This window comes from Aquila chrysaetos, chromosome 11 (assembly GCF_900496995.4).
Source record: "Aquila chrysaetos chrysaetos chromosome 11, bAquChr1.4, whole genome shotgun sequence".
NCBI classification, from domain to species: domain Eukaryota; kingdom Metazoa; phylum Chordata; class Aves; order Accipitriformes; family Accipitridae; genus Aquila; species Aquila chrysaetos.
The window spans coordinates 487173-508389 of NC_044014.1; the positions used below are offsets into that span (position 1 = coordinate 487173).

Sequence of the window (21217 nt, forward strand, 5' to 3'; positions counted from 1 at the left end):
CGTCCAACATTTAAAATACCACAAGCCATAGTGTTATCAGTAATCAGGCAAGTTAGCACCTGGAACCACGTTTGGAGACTACCTAGCCTAAACCCAGGCCCCCTCTGAAAACGACCCCTGCTACAGAAGCCACGGTGCCCAGCGTTACACCACCGCACACCAGTTTGTCCCAATGGTCCAGTCCAATGCTCCTTCCACCCACAGTTAGGAAACCAGCTAGAAACAGGGGGAAATGCCCACCTCTTGCCTCTCTCCCAACCTTTGGATAAAACCATATATAAAATTGTGAGATTCAGTAGTTTTACAACATTGAAGACTAGGTTCACAACATGATGAAAATACACAAATTTAGAAGCTAAGTGCGCTTTAAGCTTTTTGCTTACTAAAAAGGATGTGACAGGGTTCATCTTCCCCACTGATAGGACGGACTGACGTCAGTATGAATGAGATACATACTGCTGCAACATACCAGCTAATAAAAATCATTCTGAAGGAAGATAACCAACAGTGCTTGCATTTGGGATTTGTACTCTTTAGCTATTTGCCAGGTTTAAAAACTAGTAGAGTATTAAACTTGTTTTAAATAATGTCTTAAAAACAACCCATTCTGTTTTACAAATTAAAAAAAGGTCTATTTCCAGATATGCTAGTCCTAAACGTTGTTGAACTACCAAAATTAACAGTTACTTGGTACAAGCCCAGAAACTCGCATGTTTTCTTTTCCATATGATCTCCAATGCTCCATGACAGAGCACAACTAATGTTAACAGAAATGACCGCTCTTGCAGAAACAGGGCTCCACACAGCACGCTCCGGCTCATGGGAAATGTGCTGCTTGCAGAAACTTTCACCAAGTTTATCGTATGGCTGCTGTCAGAAATGAAGTGGCTTTTCCGTAATTGCTGGGAATGTCTACTCCGAGTTTGAAAAAAGAACAGCAACTTGAGAGAGAAAGAAAGGGGGGGGGGGGGGGGGGGGGGGGGGGAGAGAAAGAGAGCGCGCGCGAGAGAGAAAGAGAGCGCGCGCGAGAGAGAGAAAGAAAGGGGGGGGAACAGTTCACAGATGCCAAGCAGTGCTTCTCATGGCTACAGATTTAAGGAGGCCTTGGCAAATGAAGATGGCAGACATACTTCAAAAAATATTCAATTAAAACAAGGTAGAACAGAAATAGCACATTTCCCATTTTTTTAAGGTTAAGTCTGATGCTGCCAATGTTTGCAAAGAACACTCAAGGAAGTAAACAAGAGGCAGCGATAAATTCCAGCACAAGTCTGAAGCACTACTAAATGAAAGCAGGCAATTTTTTGCCCCCTGCCTTGCTTTCATGCTCTGCAATTTATCAGACAGAGACAAGTAAATCTCTCCGAAATAAGGCAGTCTAGATAGAGGCCATTTCAGACAACTGTGCATTTCAATTTTTATCAGTATGCCTACTGAGCTGTTGAACTGCTTTACAAATAGTACAATATTCGGTGCCACTAACCGGAAACACCCACAATGGCTATTTTCAGAGACCTGCAAGGAATACAGGGGTTTTAAGAACTGATTCTCGCCATTCTTAACTTTCACACCGAAAGCCAACCATATGCTGGATTTCCTTTTCAGACCACGCTCATCACTAACAGCACCTCTACATTATTGGAATTAGGGCAGAAGACTGGAGGAGTTACGTTGGAAGAGCATACCAAACAGCATGGGAACTAACTGGGGAGGGGTGGCACTAGTGCAGATTGTGGACACTTCACTGATGGTGCAGCTATTCACTGAAGTAATCTCACTTATATTCTCAGTTACATTATTTAAGCAAAACCCAGCATTTTCTTAGAAAAAAAGAGCAAAACTGTAGAACAGGTTCTGTAAATAAAAACCATATATTCCATGCACTAGATACCCACAGCTCTGCTAACCAAGCACACAGCAATTTTTCACTTGTCTGGTGCACAGGAAATTTAAATGAGCTTTGTTAATGCCACATCTGTTGGCATTTGCTTTGCATTTTTCCACAAGGTAAAACACTTGCTGTATTCCAGGTTCTGTATCAGGCACTGAATTTTAGGAAGGTTTTACAAACACACTGTTTTCCCATACTGAGACCTTGTCTTCTCAGTAGACACTATCATCTACAATGCATTTGTACTGCAAATTGTACTTGTCACTGGGCTCTCCAGGTGCCATCAGCTTAAATAATCACAAATACTATACTTAGTTCAGTTGCTACTTCCATTTTAGATTTCTAAATAGCTAGTAGATCTTACAATATACTTCAGAAATATTTATGCAACACAGCTTCAGACAAGAGAACTTCAATTTTATCTGTCTTTGAAGCATAGGCAATAACAAAAGGAGGAGAAAAGGGGCAAGACAGACAGACAGAAGGAAGAGCACTGCTCCAAGAGAACACACTGCCATGAAGTCTAGGTTACCCTTTCAAACCCAGCGGAGAATAAAAAGGACTGAAGGGCTTTACCATCTCTCTAGTAACACACATGAAACAAAGTTCACCGTGGCAGTATTTATCATTGCCTGTTCACATCATGTTTTCTTGAAGTTCATTGTCAGGAATCAGTCCCTTTCAAAATATTAAAAAACAAAACCAAAAACAACAAACACCTGCCCGCCCCCTCCTTCACCACCACCACCACACAAAAAAAAAAAAAAACCAAAACCCCACACAAACAACCAAGCCACATTTCTAAACTCTGAAGATAAACCCCCATCACCCTGTTCACTGATGTACATGGTCAAGACATCATAGGAAACACGAACTTCTGGTACTCAGTCCTTTGGTGTAGCCAGAGCATGTATGCAAAGCTGTCAGTGCAATGCCTTAGCAAAAGGCAATGAAGGACAAAAATTGGGTGTAAATGAAGGGAGCAGCGCTGGTTTTAGGACTATTTCTGCACATCTCTTTCAGACCACTGCAGCACACGTCCACTGTTAGTCCCAACGCCACTCACACTGACAGGAATGGTAACCAAAAAAGCTGCAATACAGAGAGTTTTTTGAAGTGAAAGAAAGGTCCATAATATTTAATTGAAGCAGTGTTTCAATAGCTCTACCAATAATCTTAAGATATAAGCCAAGTAGCCTCTCTAGCTGTTGTTTTTTGGTTTTGTTTTTGTTTTTTTAATGACTTCCCATAGCCTACTGGGTTTACTTTTGCCTGTAGATCACTTGGTTCAGTGATCAGAGGGAAGATGTTACAGACTCACAAAACTCGGCCAAAGACAACACCACAGTAAAAAAGTAGACATACTTTCCCCTCAATACTCATTCAGCTTGCCTTTCACCTTTGAAGGAAGTGAAGCAGTGTATAAACTTTCCAGGAACAGGCAAGGGCCACAGTTCTCTGGAAAGGCAAATCACTCCAGAGTACGTTGACCTGCGAGGAGACCTTTTATTCAAAGGTCTCAGTACTCAAAATGGTATTTTCCCTCAGAAACAGAACCGAGCACTTTGGGAAGAATGCAGTTTCTATCATCTCTTCTCAGAGACCTGACAACATCTATTTCCAAAATGAATTAAAGAATGCTATTTGAATTCACAGTTACTTAAAATTATTTGGAAAAAGCACACATTTGGCTCCCACGGTAAGTCACAGCTAGTCTTTAGAGAGATATGGAAAAGTCAACTAACGTAAATCCCCTATTTTAAAATTTGTTTTTGATGAATCTACCTACTGTATTTTCATATTATGATTTGCTTATTGCTCTAGAGAAAAAATACTTGCATAATCCCACAGTTATTTTACAGAATGTAAGATTATGCTCAAAATTATATACATCAGGTTGGGCACGTGAATGAAGGGAATACACTGTTCTGAAACATCAGGCAAACAGTACAGGAAGCCCGTGAACACCTCTAATCTATTAGCACTGACACCATAAATTCCCATTCTTTATCTTAAAATACACCACTAAGGGAAAAATACCATTTTAACAACGAAAAGCATGAAAAATTAAACAGAACACACTGAACAGTCTAATAAGCTGTCTGCATGAATGTCACGTTTCAGAAACATTACTGGAAATTCCCACATTAAAAAAAAAGCTTCAGAAGTTTTCCAACTTCTTTATATACTCATTTAATGAGAGCAATCAGCTATTTCCATTTTCTTAAAGCTTTTAAGTTCACGGATTTAATTAAGAGGTTTTGGAAGAAGTGCTGTGAAGACAAAGCAAGAACTTCAGTCCTGCCAAGATCTCCAGATAACGTCTTCACATTTTTCAACTAATTGAAATACGACTGAACCTTCTGAAAATCCAGAAAGGCTAGAGGAATTTCCCTCTAGGATGGTATCATGCAAGGAAACATCAGTATCTGTATATTTCAAGCAAATAAAGTGCTAAGGCATTTTCTAATTTTCAACAAAAGCTCTAAGTAGCTCTAAGGAACATAGTTAAGTGATCCAAGTATTTACAGACTCTTCAGCAAAGCTAGCTTTTCACCAACACTGAAGGAAATTCACCATAGGTTGATTCTTACATTTGGAAGGAAAAACAGTAACAATATTCCTTCCAAGTATGAGGCTATGTAACTGTTTGGGGATTTGGAGATTTTGGTTTGGGGGATTTTTTTGTTTGTTTGGTTGGTTGGTTTGGGTTTTTTTTGTTTTGTTGTTTTTTTTTTTTTTTTTTTAACAAATGTCTCTTATCCAGGATATTCGTTAAGATTTCTGTATCTGTGTGACATCCCAGTAAAATGGCTGTGATTCTAAATAGGAACTCTGTCCATCCTCCTCTGCTCCAGTCCTTGTCCCTGCTTCTGGATCCCATTGCAGGAGCTGAACCTAAAAATCACAAACTATTCAGAATAGAGCAGCCTTCTGTGCATTTATGGTGCATAGCACAATGGGATCCCCCCATTGCTGCTGTCTTCTGGATACAGCCCTGCACAGGCTTTCAGGATAAAACCATGCCTGTCAACCTTGAGCAGCAGATAAGACAGAGACACCCCCAACAAAGAATTCACATAGCTGCAAAAATGCTTTCTGTTTGCAGGTCGTTGACCACTAAGGAAAAGCCTGATAGGTTTTCCTAATGAACATTTTGGGAACATCCCCTCCCATGAAACACCCACAAGCTTCAGAATCACTTCGGAACTTTGAGACTATCGGTCTGCCTCCAGCGCGTCCTGCCCCACGAACTTGACTGCTCCAGGTTCAGCTGTGCAGCGAAGCGCTCGCTCCTCCAGCCGCTGTGACCCCGTACAGCCGCACTCCTGCGCCCGCTCAGGAACGGCCCCTTGGCAGAGAGAACCCAGCACAGGGCAGAGGCGGAGCAGAAGCCCCACGGAGCGATGGACCGGGAGCAATGGAGCAGTACGTGAACCCCCCCAAAGCAGGGGAGGAACAGCCCCCCTGCGCCCTGCTGAGCCCCCCTCTTACACCTCTCCTCTCTGCACCACTTCATCCTTCTGCTGCACTGGAAAAGCCCCTTACACGAACAGCAGCAGCAGCCCGTGACAGCGGCAGAAAGCCCCGCTCTCAAGGACTGCCGAAGCATTCTGCCTTCTCTCCCTCCTTCCCTCTGCGGCAGCCAGGACGCTTGCCGGGGTGGCTGGGGGAGGCTGCAAAACCTGCAGGAGAACAGCCGAGATGCAAGCATCGAGCTCAGAGAGCGAAGGGGGAGATGGAGAGACAGCACCGTCAATACCCGCGGCCTCGAGAGACTCCGCCGGCCTCGCCTTCCTGCACAACCCAGAGCATCCTCCCAACCGGCCCCGTCCGCCTGCGCCGTCCCAGCTCCCGCCGAGCCACTCGCTCCCCGAGGAACCGCCTGCGACTATCGCGGCCACGACGGCCTCGGCTCGCGCCCGCTGCCCGCTCCACGGAGGGCTGCGCGCCCCTGCCCGGGCCTCGGCTGCCCCGCTCCCCCCGGGAGCGCCTGCTCCGGCACACCGCAGCTCTCCGCACGAGGAAAGGAGGAGAGAGACGGCACTGGGACACAGATGCGAATTAGGCGGCATCGTTAAGCCGCGCAGCAGTCAAATTTGAGATCAGGTGCGGAATCCTTCTCGGCAGAGGGAAGGGTCTGAACCTGCCCTGCTGCTGGAGGCGACGCCGGGCAGCCTCACCGCGCCGGGCAAGCCCAGTCCTGCTGAGCGCGGCGAGCAAGCCGAGCTAACCTCCGTAACGCGCCTCTGCGGCTGAGCCCTAACGCCTCTGTACGGCCCGTCAGACAGAGCCGGACACGCCGCTTCTGAGAAGCGATGCGGAGGTTTTAAAAATACTGGCAGAAGCTTCACTCTCTACACTCCGACTACGCCAGATGAACTACTGCAAATGTGAATGGCAGGTCATTTTGCCTTACATTACCAGGCAATTGAACAAAATGTAGAATAGAAGAGGAATACTCTTTTTTTTGCTTTTTGTACTATGACAACGTCTCTTCACAGTTCTCAGCTCGGTTCTTTGGACCAATCATGTCTCAAGTAACAAACAGCAATACTGCAAACACAGTAGTAGAACGAACAGAAACACATCAGTGCAACAGCCGTTCTGCTATCTAATCACTTCCCACCATGCACCTTTGCTGTTCCTTTGTTTGAGGTAAAGATCAGATTCATCAGCTGCCAGTGAACCCTGCAGATTCACTGCTCTTATCGTCTCAGTCACTTGCAACTGTTTTCTGGCTCCTGTGCTTCTACCACCGTTCCAGTTCTGAAGTAAATCAGGAACAGCGTATTTACTTGCTACTGAAATGTCAACAGAAAAGCAAGCAAACAAAAAACAATCAGAGCTGAAAGCCTGACCTAGAGACTTCAGTTTCAGCACACTAAAAAAGCATATGAGGAAGCTTTCAGAAGATTTAGAGAAACTTAGAAGCTGACAGACAATGTGCGTATTTTTCCTCAAGTTTTCAGAACAGCAGGATAGCCTTTGTTTTCAAATGCACATGTTCCAGCTCCTGGACCAAAGTCACTCTGGAAAGCATTTGGAAATGGTCTACATCCATAACAGAAAAGCAGACAAAAAGGGAACGAGGATTTGCCACAAAGAGATGAACTGAGAAGTAGGCAGTTGTCTTCTGCAAGCGCTGGAAAGCAACAGGCAATGGCATCAACAGCAAAAAAAAAAAAAAAAAAAAAAAAAAAAAAAAGTATGGTGTCTGGCTGCATAGCATCACAGGCTGGCTGAGGTTGGAAGGAACCTCTGGAGGTCACCTGGTCCAACCCCCTGCTCGAGCAGGGTCACCCAGAGTCGGTTGCCCAGGACCGTGTCCAGACAGCATTTGAATACCTCCAAGGATGAAGACTCCACAACCTCTCTGGGCAACCTGTGCCAGTGCTCAGGCACCCTTGCAGTAGAAGGGTGTCTCCTTCGGGACTTTCCTCGCATTGCTCTGAATGTAACATAAAGCAAAGCTTTTATCTGTTTAATATGGATTTTCATTATATGACACTGAATATTCACATACAAATGAAAAACTAATTAGTTTGGCAATAGTTCATTATTTTAAGCAACACAAGCAAGCAATTCTTGCACCAAAATTCCACCTACTTAGTCGAGGATATAGCCCTTCACCTGGCTTAGACAGCTCTGTCTTCACCGACCCTGGCATACAATGTATTTTCCACACACTCACTTCAGTAAGACTACAATGGCATTGATATCCTCTAAGAACAAGTAGAACCACACAGCATCAGCTCCTTTCCCACTTTCTGCTAAATTATATTAAAGATCTTTGTTTGTTGACATAAGTAAAAGGTGCACAGTGGTCATAAATCACAAGTACTTTAACATTTAGTAAGGATGGCTGAAGGGAAAAGGCCTTGCTTCCTTTTTGCTAAAAATTGCTACCCCACAAGACAAATGAGAGTTGGCTTCATGGTCTTGCAAGCAGCCAAGCCTGGATAAGGTCTGTCCTTCCAGCCCAGAAAAACAACACTGCCAGTTCATGAAAACAAACTTGCTGTAGCAGAAGATTTTTGGGTCACGTCCAGTTCTCTGAAGTGAGTGGGTTGGTCCTATCACACTGTTCCACCCAGTTCTTGACTCCTTCATGCGCCTGGCAACATTTGAAGTTAAAAATAAATTAAAAAAAAATAAAATCTTCCATTTCTTCCTCCAATAAAAAGTGCGATAGGAATTCTAGACCACCACCACTTTCAATTTGAACAGCTGTTTTAAAAAAACATTTTGAATGGTGAGGTCAGGGACATAAACAGCCAATGCTTTTGTCAAAAGGAACCTTCCTTGTGCAAACCTGCTGCAATAACGGATCCAATGACAGCTGTCTGCCCAACATTACACATAAAGGTCTTCACTGCCCAGTTAGTCCAAGAAAAGCAGTAATTCTGTCCCTAAATAAACAAGAATTCTTAAGCAATTAAAATATAGTTAATGCTGGCTGATGGTACTTAATGAATACAGAATTCCCTCAAGTGCTTTTTGAACAACTTTTTTTAATGTTTGGTTGACACGTAAATAACCACTGCCAAAGAGAGTTCAGCATACATTTCTGAGATGTTCCTACGGGAAAACTAGTTTTGCTTTTCCCGCTGGGATTGGTAAAGCCTCTAAAATTAGAGCGTTTGCCACACCAGAAAAACAAAAAACTTCAAAACAAGCTCCCACGGGATCACTTAAAAGGCTTTAACGAAAGAATTCAGAATTATGTCCCGCTCACAAAGCCTGCCTGCCGCTCACTGTTTGTCTACTGCAGTGCTAGGAGTGCTAACAGCACAGTACGTAGTTGCTCCGAAGAGCCCATCCATTAATATGCAGTGGCTTGCCGATACATTCAAGGGCAATAAAAAAATAAATCTCTTTTCAAGAATGCAATGGAAACCGGAAAATAAAGAGAGAACAAGTAGAGACAGCTCTACCTTATGCACAGTACAACAAACGAGTTTTGGATACAGCATGTTCCCATGGTACTTAATGCCTGTGATCGGCCGCTCCTTCTGCGGTGTGCTAATGAAGCCTTTTAATGAGATCTGAACTTTCTACAGAAAGGTGACATTACTTAACGTCCTGTAAACAGTCTTTGCAAGCCTTACCAAAACGCAGACTGAGATGGAGCATCTTTCCCTGCTTTTACTTACTCCCGTAAGTAAAGATAGACTTTTTCTTTTAAAGTGTACCTAAAGAGCTAGCTTTGTTATTCATTTGAGCTTGCATAAGCCAAAGGAACCTCTCGCTAAGCAGGAGGCTCATACAGCTTGTATTAACTAAGCCTTTGTTTGGCCAGGAACTTCTCCAGTAATAAAACGTGGTGCATGCCCATACAAGCTGCGTTGAAGTCAGTACATGGTTCTTCTCTGCCTTCCTCAAACTAAAGTGGAAAGAATGAGCCATCACCCTGGGTCTCACCCATAACCAACACTGTCCAGTTACCCCTGACAGATCGCCACGCGACTCAGGCACGCAGCCTTTTAAGAGGCAAACATTGCACAGCCTGCTCTGGCTGGGGAGCTACTCTCACCTGCTTGCATCCCATCGCGGCCGTGCCCCATCTGGGGATCTGGTGCCACCTGCCCGGGGCTGTGCAGGATGCTTGTGGCTGAACCCAAACTGAACCCTGATTTCCAAAGCCTAGACCAGCGTTCCCACCATCAAACCACCCCTCCTCCTGATAATGACTGGTAAATGCCTTCGTCCCTGAAGCAGTTGGGTTTTTTCTCCAGGTTGTTTTGAGGGACAGACAGTCCTGGCAGGTGCTGCACTGCTTCCCTACAACGCAGACGTGCGGTCCCTCTTTGAACTGTGTCCATTACTGGTGTCCCCGTAAAGCGATCTGCAGCCATGAGTTCCACAATCTAATGCTCTGTTGGTTCCAAATTTGTGCTTAATTTAACACCACGTATTTTGTGTTGCAAAGAAAAACACCCAAACCACCTTGTTTCAGTGCCATTCAGTATACTTTACTCCTACATCCCTGAAAGAGACAGGCACAGCTTCTGTACGTGCATCAGCACATCACTACAAATTAACGTTTTTTAATTCTGGCTCTCTGAAGACTGAACAAACATGGGTTCCTCCCAGTGACTAAATGCCGTGCTGCCCGCACTTCTGGAGCTGTTGCTGAACAGTGAGCAGCAGACAGTCTTTGAGAACAGTAGGCAATTCCAGATTCTTTCGTTAAACTCTTTGCAAACAGGCTCCCGCAGGATGAGGGGGGGTCTCCTGCGCCTCGGCCCAGCACCCTGTTTGGTTCTGCAGGGAAGGAAAACACCGGGTGACCCCCTTTGCTGCCGTGCAGAGCTCCCTGCTCACATGGATGCTCCTGCTCCGCTCGCCTCACCGCCGTACCCCCGGCCTCCATCAGCGACTGCCTCCTGACCGACACCGGGCTGCTCCTGCCTTCCCGAGAGAGGGGACGAGGCCGGCCTCCCACCCCAGGGCTTTCGCCCCTTGATGCCCCAGAGGGGACGGGACCCTCTGGGTCCCGCAGGCCACGGCCCGACGCCAGGAGCCAGACAAACCAGAACCCCAGGTGAAAACCCTTCCAGTCACGAACCACAATGTGAAATGAAAGTTCTCCCATTGCAACTTTGCATTTGTAGTGGCATCCCTCAGCTGTCAGCATCACCTCAGATTACAGGCACACAGGTCTTAAACCGAGCTAAAGTTTGGCAAATACCTCAGTATCAGTAACAGTCGTACCCCTAAAAGCTGTTTGAACCGGCATGTAAGCTACCTATACCATGACAGAAAGCTTCCAGTGTTGTCACGGGGTTTTTAATTACTTTTCTCAGCTTTGATTTTCTGCTTTGGAGGATATTATCTGTTAAAGCTGACTGACTCACGAAGACAAGTGCTTAACAACTTGAAGACATTAATGAAAACGATCAATTACCTCCGACTTCAAAATAGCATATAAAAGCAATGATCACTTTTGTTTGCTGTCAATAAATGCTTTAACTTTGATATCTTTTCCAATAACATATTAAAAATGAAAGTGATTAAATAGTACATTTACATTAAAAGATGACGTACGAATAATGAAAATAGTGCTAAAAGTGTTGAATAACTACCATGATTGGAAAAAAAAGCAGTAACAGAAACATTTTACTTTTAATACTCACTCTCCCCCAGTCTGATGATTGTCATGCTTAATCTGACCTTTTCCACACCACAAAATAACATATTTCCCTGGAACTTTCATCAGTGGAAGACTCCTTGCCACTTCGGTAATAAAGATGCAAAAGGATGCTAAATGACTCTGTGATAGTCCATTCACCAAAGGCAGAAAGTCTTGTTTTTCTGTGACCACTTCCTATTCTCTACCAAGCCAGTGAAAAAAGATGGTTAGAAAATATCAAATAAAGTATTAGACTACACTAATGTAGATATATTTTGAGAACTTCCACATACTGGCTTGCAGTCAGACCTGCCTGCCTGACTTTTCCTTTTCCAAATTCATGTAAGAGTTTAGGGGCAGAGGACAAGGTAAAGCTACGACCGAAGTGGCTGGTCTTCTGGGCAGGGGTGGAGAGGAGGCAACTCCCAGACCACGTACTTAAAAGCCAGTCTGCCTTCCAAGGTAGTTCAGCCATTTGATCTCCTCTTCTCACATGGAGGCCAAGGAACAGAGTGTTGATCGACCCTGGTGGAGAAGGAACTTTGAGTTTCACGCCGTGGAATCGCCTCTTCAACAGAGAGCAAGACGCTCGTTGCATTAAAGGCAGCGCAACGACATGTTGAAGCCCAAGTTAAAGCTCCACGTGGAGCCGTTTTGTAACACTGAGGGAGTTACTTCACTGGAATTACGTCGTCCTGGCTCTGTCTTTAACAGGCTCGCTACCCAGTGCGCCCCCAGGGCCCCGGGGACGTGCATTAATAAATCAGATCCCTCTCATACACATTCAATCCCTGCTGCAGCAGAACAGCTCCTGCTTCAAGGAGCAGTGGATGATGTGTTCAGGGTAACCAAACTCGCCTTCTTAACGCCTTTTGAGGCACACACAAAACTGCAAATGAAAAGGCTGCTTTTCTGAGCGACATTCTCACTTCACATAATAAATGAGGAATAAGGGGAGAGCTTCACAAGTAAGTATGCACAGCACAAGAAAGGGAAAGAAAGCGTTTGAGAGAAAAAGAGGAAATGCATTTGCAGGGGGTGGAAGATATAAACAGTATGTTGAAATAAGTAACAGAAAAGGGAAAAAGAGAAAAAGTAAACAACAGATCAGCCTCTTAGAAAAATCATGAACTCTGGTGTTCTATGTGCAACTCCCTTTGAAGTCAAATTCTGCGTTAAGAAAATTTACGATGATAACTTTGAAACAGCAACAAAACCTTTAAAATTTGACCCTTGTGAGAGTGCTTGTACAAGCTAATAAACTCACAGATGCACATGTAAAGCATTCTTCCTATGCTATCCTACTCCCATTGCATAATTTCATATGCAAATATTTGGAGAATTAAATCCTCTTAAACCATCACACTGATACACTGGCAATTTGTGGAAACTCAGCAAGTTACAAAATGCTAACTCTACTCCACCTGCTATAAAACCACATTAACAGAAAACTGTAATTATGTAATGCACTTTGCCACTATTACTTCCTCATGAAAACATGTGCTCTTGCTGTTAATGATAACACTTAATCAAAAGGAGAGGAAAGATGGTCTACAAGATAATCTTCTGAGCTTCCTGCTTAAGGGAGGCTGAACACTGTACAAGCTCCTAATTAAAACTCTTTTGCTCAGAGAATTGTAAAAATACCTGCTAAAAAGAAAATTTGTTATTTTTTGTTAAAGAAAAAAAAATGATTTATTTTCTTTTAAGCATACAACTCCATCTTGGAGGAAAAACCCTACCCTCTGTGTCGCCTGTACTATTACTGCTCCAGTCGTCTTCAGCAAATTAGAAAAGAGCTTTTAAATTTTGCAAGGACACGGATGCACAATAACGTGTCACTGCTTTACTGCCCAACTGCTTCGCGTCTTGATCCTCATTTATACTTAAAAGGGGAATTTGCTCTGCTGCTCACTCTCAGCTATCACCGCTTATTATACCTTAGGGGGCTGGAAGCGAAGGGCTGGTTGTGAGCAGGATCTGTGCAGTGGCCGCGCAAGCCCCCGGGGGAAGCACCCCTGGACCACAGCAGAGAGCTGCGCAGAGCCGGGCACCGGGGTGCTCTTGCGTGGGGGCACTGGTTATGAACGACCCCACCAGCACACACTGGTGTCCCGTCCTTCGCCTAAGCTAGGGATGCTAAGAGCTGAATTACTTGGGAAGCTGAACCCTAGGAAGCTATAAATCAGCACGAGTATTTAGATCTTCTTCAAGCAGGCTGTGAAGGATTTAAGACAGACCTTGTCAAAACAGCACAATTGCAAGCGCATCACTCTTGCTGTATGTTATTTGACGTTATCGCCTACCTAAAGACTAAATGAAGAAAGAACTACAAACTGGTACAATCCTTGCCCCAGCTATCCCACATTTTTGCAAAGCACGGGTATCAACAGTTGCAAGTTATCCCTGTATACCTGGAAAAAGCACTTTGGTAACAAAGACCAGCACGGGCATTACTGCTGGTGCAGCTCCACTGTACCGCCTAAGCCACTCCAGCTGTCCATGCACATGTCCCTGAGCTCATCCCCAGTCGCAGAAGTGAAAGAAAACAAGAAGCAGTGAAGGAGTTTCAAACCAAAACACCTCTTCACAGCAGCAGATCAAGAGCTACACAGGAAGCGAGGGCTATCCAGCAGCCAGACACCATCACGTTGGGCCACCACTCAGCTTCGTTCAGTTGCACATCTGGGCCAACAGCTGTACCCTGCTGGTAATGTATTACCAACAATTTCATTCTCAAGGTCCAACAGAGCCCTCGATTATTAAAAATTTTTTTTTTTTTTCAAATGCACAAGCACTGCAGAGGGTAACAAAACAGTTTTCTCCTTCCCATCATCATTTTCACATAGCTCAAGAAGTTTTAGGTAGTACCAAAGTCTGGTCTACCTCAAAATTTCACCTCCTTCAAAGAGGGTTTAGAATTGCGTAAAACAGTAAAGAGTCTCCTAAAAAATAGCAGGAGTAGAGCAGAAACTGTAAGAAAAACGTTGATTTGAGATTCTGCCATAGAAAACCAAACAAACAGAAGGCGGCAACAATGTTTAAGAAATTACCAGTGGCACTTACGCAACAAAAAACTAAAATCAGAAAGATGACACCAAAACAACCAGAAAATAGAAAGTGAGGCGTGCAGAAATAGATAAATTAGAGACTACTTATTTTTAGGGTTCCCATAATAGAGAACACTGAAAAATACTTTTTCATCGGCCTTCTATCTTACCGCTCAAGAGTATGTATTCCTAAGATGGAAGTCCTCAGTTACGAGCATGCAATTTTACAGCATCACAGAAAGCAAAACGATAAACAAACCGGGTTTCGGGGCAGCACCCCGGGGAGCTAGCCAGAGCTGCGGAGCACCGGGCTCGGCCCCGGGAAGCCGCACAGGAGGGGGGTCAGGCCCGCCAGACCAACCTGTCAGCAGCCAGGGCTCCTTCTCCAACTACCAGCAAGCTTTGGGGCGCAGAGCGAAAGGAGGAGTTTGCTCCAAAGCATGCAAGCCCACGGGCGAAGCCGGCCCAGGGCCCTCCTCGCTCGTCTGCCTCTGCCCCTCTTCCTCCAGCTACCCCAACTCTGTTCTTCTTACCCCCTGCTTGGCCGGAGAAGAAGGTTTAGTTTACTCCTCCCTGCCAGCAAGGTGCCTGCAGCCACAGGCAGCCCCACTGAATCCAGCAGAAATACTCCCCGTGCATTTAAATTTCTCATAGAAACATTGCCTTTAGCTGGGCACGTTTGTTTAGTTTTCTCTTCCACTCTGGATAACATCAACACAGCCTGACAATAAGGATGGAATAAGTGTTTTTCAGCAGTGAAATAATGTGATTTTTTAAAAAAAATTCAACAAATCAAGCATTACCTTTCCCTCAATCTAGTGGCCATAATTTGAAGAAAAGAGGGTGCCTTGACTTGCAACATACTAGTCTTAATACTTAGTTAGAAATCAAAACCTAATTAATACATTTTTCCATCCTACCACATTTGAAATATTCCACAAAACAATTAATCATCGGGGGGGGGGGGGGGGGGGGGGGGGAGAAACAGAAAAATAAAAAACCAAACAACAAAGCCAAAAAAAGCCCTTATCGTTATCACCTAATACCAGCTAAATCCACAGATATTAGATATCAAAATAAAACTACACCCACTGTTTCAGGATCGGAAAATTAAGATCAGCGTGACAGAGACATCTACGCTGTGACCACCACCCATTAGAACAGGCTGTTTTTAAAAATTATTATGGGAAGTATTTCTACTTCAAATTCAATTGATGAGACTTCAGCTCTTAATAGAAGGAAAGGATATTCCAAGTTCATACTCAGACTTAAAGCCATAAGCGTACTTATAATAATACTACAAACAGGACTTGGAACAAGAAATTCCACCCCTGCCCTCTTTGTGTACTACATGGGAGGCTTTCACCCAAATGTTGAGTAGGTTATAGGCCGCTTGGGAATGTGAAAGCTTACTGCCCCATCTTGGCACTGTCATATGAAGGCTAGTTATTTTGCACGGTCAAAGAAAATACAGGTAGGACAGTAATGCTGTTAGTCATTGAAAAATCTTGAGTATGGGTACCCTAGCACCACACAGCGATGCCCTAACCTACTTTCTCCCCTGCTTCTTTTTTAAACTAATAAAATTACATGTTCTGTTTAGCTTTTACCTTTCTTGTCATCATTACACTTCTACTCTGGCCTAAGTTTGTCCTGAGAATTTGAGAACTGCATCAACCTCCCATTAGAGAAGAGCTACATACATTCAGGAGTACGAAGACAGAAGGAGATGTTTTCAGAAGTACCTACCTGATTTAGGCTCCTATATTCCAATTTCAAAGGAAGCTGGAACAAATGAACTATTTTCCAACCCAAGCAGAAATGTTGGAACTTGTATGGCTAAGTCTGCTGGGCATATTGGAAGTCTTTACCCTAAAGATCTACGTCCAGAGGTGTAAACAACATGGATTGTTAAAGTCACCTAGAACTAAAACAAGGAAAGACACAATTTTCAAGCGTGAGCACTGAGGTGTGTGTTCAGTATTTGTGACTGCACCCAGCTAAATATGCAACAAACTAACAAAACTTCTGAGACAACAACAAAAACTGCATTGCAAAGATCTCCATCTGCCTCCGTCCAGCAGAAACAACCGAAGCCCCTTCGCTGTGCGATGACGAAACACGCAGTAAGGGAAGTTTCCCCATGACACCCAGTCTCTCCAAGACATCTGCCAGACAGGAGGGATAGAGGCAGGGGCAGAGAGGCTGCCTTCCTGCTTTCGTGGCAGACAGGTTTGGGGACCTGCCTGAACTAGGGACAGGCATGCCTCCCGCCACTCGTGCCCGTGCATCTGCAACCCAGCCTGCTCTGCTCGGTGGCTGGTAAGGTGCCGCACTCAGGCTGAACGATCCTGCAGCGAAATCCAAGCGCTTCCTCCGCTGCCGTACTCTCACTTGACACGACATGCTCCTGACCCTGCCCAAAACCCTCCTGTGCAGCGTCCCACAGAAGCTGCCGGGACGGCTCGTGAGCCCCAGGGTGTCCTCGGAGGAGTTTTCCACAGGTCGGCTGGAGGCACTTCATTGCAGGTGTCTGTACAGCTTTCTGCCGGCCACCCACACCCAGCCCTCGGTGGGGATGAGCTCTGGCCGGCCGACAGCTCTCGCCGGCCCCAACGCCAGCTGCTTGCACCTGACTCCCAGGTTTTTGTCCCAAGGAAAACAAACAGCATTAAGCCGTTTAAAAGTAACTGAAGACAACAAAAAGGATACAGCAGGCAGGAAAAAAAGGCAGCTCATGAAAGTAATTAAAATCCTATACAGTAAAAGCAGTGAAGTGCCAGGCAGATTGATTTCATGGCCACTACAGCGGTAGGCTCATTGAAAGGTAAATGTGAAATTTTGTCAGTGCAGACAGAGGAAGCAAAGAAAGCAAGGGAACCGGGGAGGGAGAAGCTCGTACCATAGAATGGTTTGGGTTGGAAAGGATCTTTAAAGATGATCTAGTCCAACCCCCCTGTGGCAGGCAGGGGCATTGGGGGGGGGGGGGGGGGGGGGGGGGAAGAGTCACCCACAGATAACCTGAACTCCATCTTCTGTTGTTAGCAAGAGTATACTGTGATAAAAAACAGGAAATGTTTATACAGCAAGACAAACATTAAATGCTTAAGTAAACACAAATGTACCAAAAATCATATGCATTCATATTCATGAGATGCACATGTTCATAAAACTTTGAAAAAATATTTGTAGATGTAATACTGCATTAACATTTTTAATGAAGCAGCAAAACTACTCGAGGAATGAAAAACCCTCTTCACTGTTAACATGTTTATTCATGAGCTCCCAGGTCAGCATTGCAACAGGTTATTAGTGGATGTGGATGGCTGGCAGGAGCAAACCAGTATGTTATCGTAATTTCCTTCTGGCAATCGGAGAGGGGAAAAAAAAAAAAAAAACCACCACAGAAAACCCCCCAAAACCCCCAAACAATTTTCTCCTCTTTGCAAAAGTATAGCCAGGTCAGCAATACCAAGATATAGGAAAGACTATCCTACCCAGACAAGCCTGCCTTCCAAAGATACTTTAAATTATTCTTCTACAAAATAGTGATCTCAATGAAAACAGCATTTGCATATACAGCATGTGCCAGCCAAAGGAACAGTACTCATACAAAACACATCTCAAGTGCAAATCGTGCTGTTGCCACACAGTAACGTTCAGGCTACTTTAAACAAATCGGAAGAAGGTTCATCACAGAGCCAATACGCGAGGGTTTGCCAGCGCGGAACCGGGGAGCAGAAGTCCCACCCACGTGGGGCAAGCGCAGGAGTGCAGCCTTGGCGAGGGTGGGCAGCTTCAGCAGCCGAAGACCCACGCCACCAGAACCCCCCGCCCGGACCCAGCCTGCCTACAGCAGCCCTTTACACGGGGACACCCGCCCCAGAGCTCTGTGGAGGAACGCTTCCCAGAGGATGTCTGGCCCACGGTGAATCAGATCCCCAGAGCAAGAGAAGGCAGGACTGTGTTACCGCAGGACACTCAGACCCGGCTGTCCCGTCCACTCGGGGTTTCTGCACTGTGCTGTGAAAACGCATACCGTTACACTACCTCAAGGTCCAGGAAAATGTGACTAAAAATGTAGTGTTTAATTGAGGTACGTATCACCAACTGGAATTTGAAATCAGAAACGGAAAAAATGGATTAAAGGAACTGGAAGTGGCTTAGGTGAAGTCTATCAAAGCAGGAGTCCTTGTTCATAAGCAAGATCACTTCAGGTCATAGCAGCGAAACTTACGCCCCAGCTGAGCAGGAAGAGCCCAAGAACCAGAAACAGCCACTGCCAGCTCCAACATGTAACTCGAAAGCTAAGTTCACAAAGCAAGCTAATGTCATCTTTATTGTGCCTGAATTGCACCAACATCACTCCAGAAACCTGACTGGGCAGTCGCCGGTCCCAACTCCAACAGCAACAAACCAGAAGCGTAATCACGAAAGTTCAGACCAGTCTTTCCATTCCCCACCCTGCAGTGGAACAGATCCAAATAAGCCCGGTTTTGTTGCCGTAGAAAACTAAGTTTTTGATCACAAGGCAGTCGCTAGAGCAGAAGCGTTCCCCTCTTTGGTCATGCCGAACGATAAACAACAAATATGCTTCACCTTCTCCAGGAAGGCCAGCGAGTCTCAAATACTAACTAGGAACAACCAGGAATCGTTTGGTGTGACAGCACAGGATCTCTTCAATGACAGTGCTCCAAGGTGGCTGCTTTTATCACTCTCAGCCGAAAGAGAGGGCAGGAGAGCACTTTGAACCACAGCATTTGCCATGGGAGATAGCAGGCTCAGGTCAAACGGAGCTATCACCTTTAGGCTCTAGCAATGGCAACAGGAACGCACAGCAGTAATTATCTGCAGAAGTCCGACTGAACACCACGCGGCTTTACTCACAAATAGATACTGCACGAGCCTAAGGCCATAATCATGGAAATTATTGTGACATAAGTATTTTCACAGTGTTCACTTAATATGAACTGACACTTTTAAGTGTAAAAATAACTGTAGTGATAATTTGCCAAAGTTTACTAAACTTGGTGAAAAGATGAACTGCATCCTTTGACTACGCACATATGGATCAGAGTGCGTACTTCAGGTCAGCCTTCAAGATGATGAAAAAACAAAGCAAACTTTGAAGACTGGGGGGTGGGGGGCACGAACGAAACACACTTACTGTAGCGCACGTGGTGATCTGTGCACAGGGCTGGCACACGAAGCAAAGCCAGTCCTAACACACACGGCAAGAGCAATGCGCAGCACAAGTCTGGGCCCAGTTCTCTGCTAGATGTACGCTGCTGCACAAACTGCAAACCCCTAGAAACGCTCCCTTTACCGTACGTGACATGCCAGCCTTGCTCAGTTCCAGCGGTGCGGTGCCACTGACTTCAGTGGTGCCAGATTCCACCCGGGGCGCAGCCCAGGAGGTTTAGAAGCCTGGCTGCTATTCCAGATGTTTGTAAGCATCTGTCTTAATTCATGCAAGTTTGCCAGAAAGCACTCTTCTCTTTGCTTCGCTGCTAGCCCTATCAACTGTTGCGCTCGCCTTATTTGCAGCGGTGAGAAGCGCTCCAAACATTTGTCTGAGTACACTACGCTAAACAGAAATTAAATCGGATTTTCATGTCACAACGTGCATGAGGCGTCTCAGGAGGAAAGCCTGGGGGTGAGCCCAGCCGCAGCCTCTGCGGAAGGCTGAGTGCTGCACGGTGGAATCCGTTTCTCCCCCCCCCCCAGCCCCCAAGAACGAGAGCACCCAAGTTCCCACCCTCTGGACATCTCGGGAGGAACCGCGGCTGGAGGACCTGAGCCACCCGGGACGAGGTCCCACCACGCCGCACGATCAGCGGCGGTCACCGCAACGGGGACACGGCACGCCCGCCACACAATCCGGTCCACCGAGAGGCTGCGCGCCCCGGCGCCTTCCTCGGGGCTTCCAGGGGAGACAGAGCCCCCCCCCCCCCCCCCAAACGCAGCGGCCGGCCGGCGGCAGACGGACGGGACGTCTGCCGGGGCACCGCCAACAACCCCCCCCCCCGCCCTCCCGCGGCGGGCAGCCCTGCCCGCCGCCGCCGGCACCTGAGGCCGGCCGGGACCGGGACGGGGCGGCAGCCGCGGGCGGGCGGGGGGCAGCGCGGCGGCGCTAGGACCGGCGCGGGGCGGCGGCCCGGGAAGCGGCGCGGCGGCGGCGACCCCGGCAGCCCCCCCCCCGCCCCCGGCACACACACACACACCGGCCGCCGTTCCCCCCCCCCGGCGGGGCGCGCGGCCGCGGTACTTACGTCGTCAAAGAGGGACCCGACGTTGGCCGTCACCAGGAGCACCCCGGCGCCGGCCGCGGCCCCCTTCACCGCCATGGCGCCGGCGCTGGCGGCGGGCGGGCGGAAGCGCGGAGCGCGGCCGGCAGCGGCGGCGCTGCGGGGAGCCCGGGGGGCGGGCGCGGGGCGCTGCGGCGAGCGGGGCGCCTGACCCGCCCCGTCAGCGCGGGCGGGGGGGCGCGGGCGGCGGCGAGTCCTCCCGGCGCGGGCAGCCCGCGGACATCCGCGCCGCGGCGGGGGCCGGCCGCCCTAGCGGCTGCTGCGGGGCCGCGGCGCTCAGCGCTCGCCCGCCGCCGCCGCCGCCGCCGTCGTCGTCGCGCTGCTGCCGGGACGGCTCCCGCCGGCGGAGGCTGGCGCCGGGCCGCGGCGCATGGCAGGTCGGCGGGACGGGACGGGGCGGGACGGGACGGAGCGGCTGGTGGCGGCGCGGCGGGGCTGGTCTCGGCGCTCGCCGGCCGGGCTGGGTTGGGTTGGGCTGGGCTGGGCTGGGCCGGGCTGGGCTGGGCTGCGCTGGGCGGGCGCTGCGCGCACCGCGCTGCTGCCGCCGCCGCTCCCGGCTCTGGCGGCGCGGCGGGCGGGCCGGGCTAGGGCTCTGCGCCCGCGACGTCACAGCGGCCCCGCGCGGCTCTTAAAAGGGCAACGCCAACCCCCGGCAAGCGCCCCGCGGGAGGCAGCCGGCGGCGCTGTCCCGCGGCCACCCGTCCCCGCGGAGAGGGCAGGGCAGGGCAGGGCAGGGCACGGCACCGCCCCGCCCCGCCCCGCCCCGCCCGCGCGCGGGGCGGGGCGGGGCCGGCGGCGGCGCTCACCTGGGCGGGAGCGCGGCCTGGCGCGG

At 47.7% G+C, this 21217-nt stretch overlaps 1 protein-coding gene across 3 annotated transcripts in view; it reads right to left on the reverse strand.

The window, feature by feature from the left end:
* INPP5A (inositol polyphosphate-5-phosphatase A) overlaps positions 1-20492 on the reverse strand; it is a 262748-nt gene extending 242256 nt beyond the window's left edge. For all 3 annotated transcript variants that reach the window (XM_030030829.1, XM_030030830.2, XM_041127108.1), the window contains exon 1: positions 20350-20492. In XM_030030829.1, coding sequence (XP_029886689.1) covers positions 20350-20424 — 75 coding nt within the window. In that variant the 5' untranslated portion in view covers positions 20425-20492. The remainder of the gene's footprint in view (positions 1-20349) is intronic.
* Positions 20493-21217: the final 725 nt, after the last annotated feature.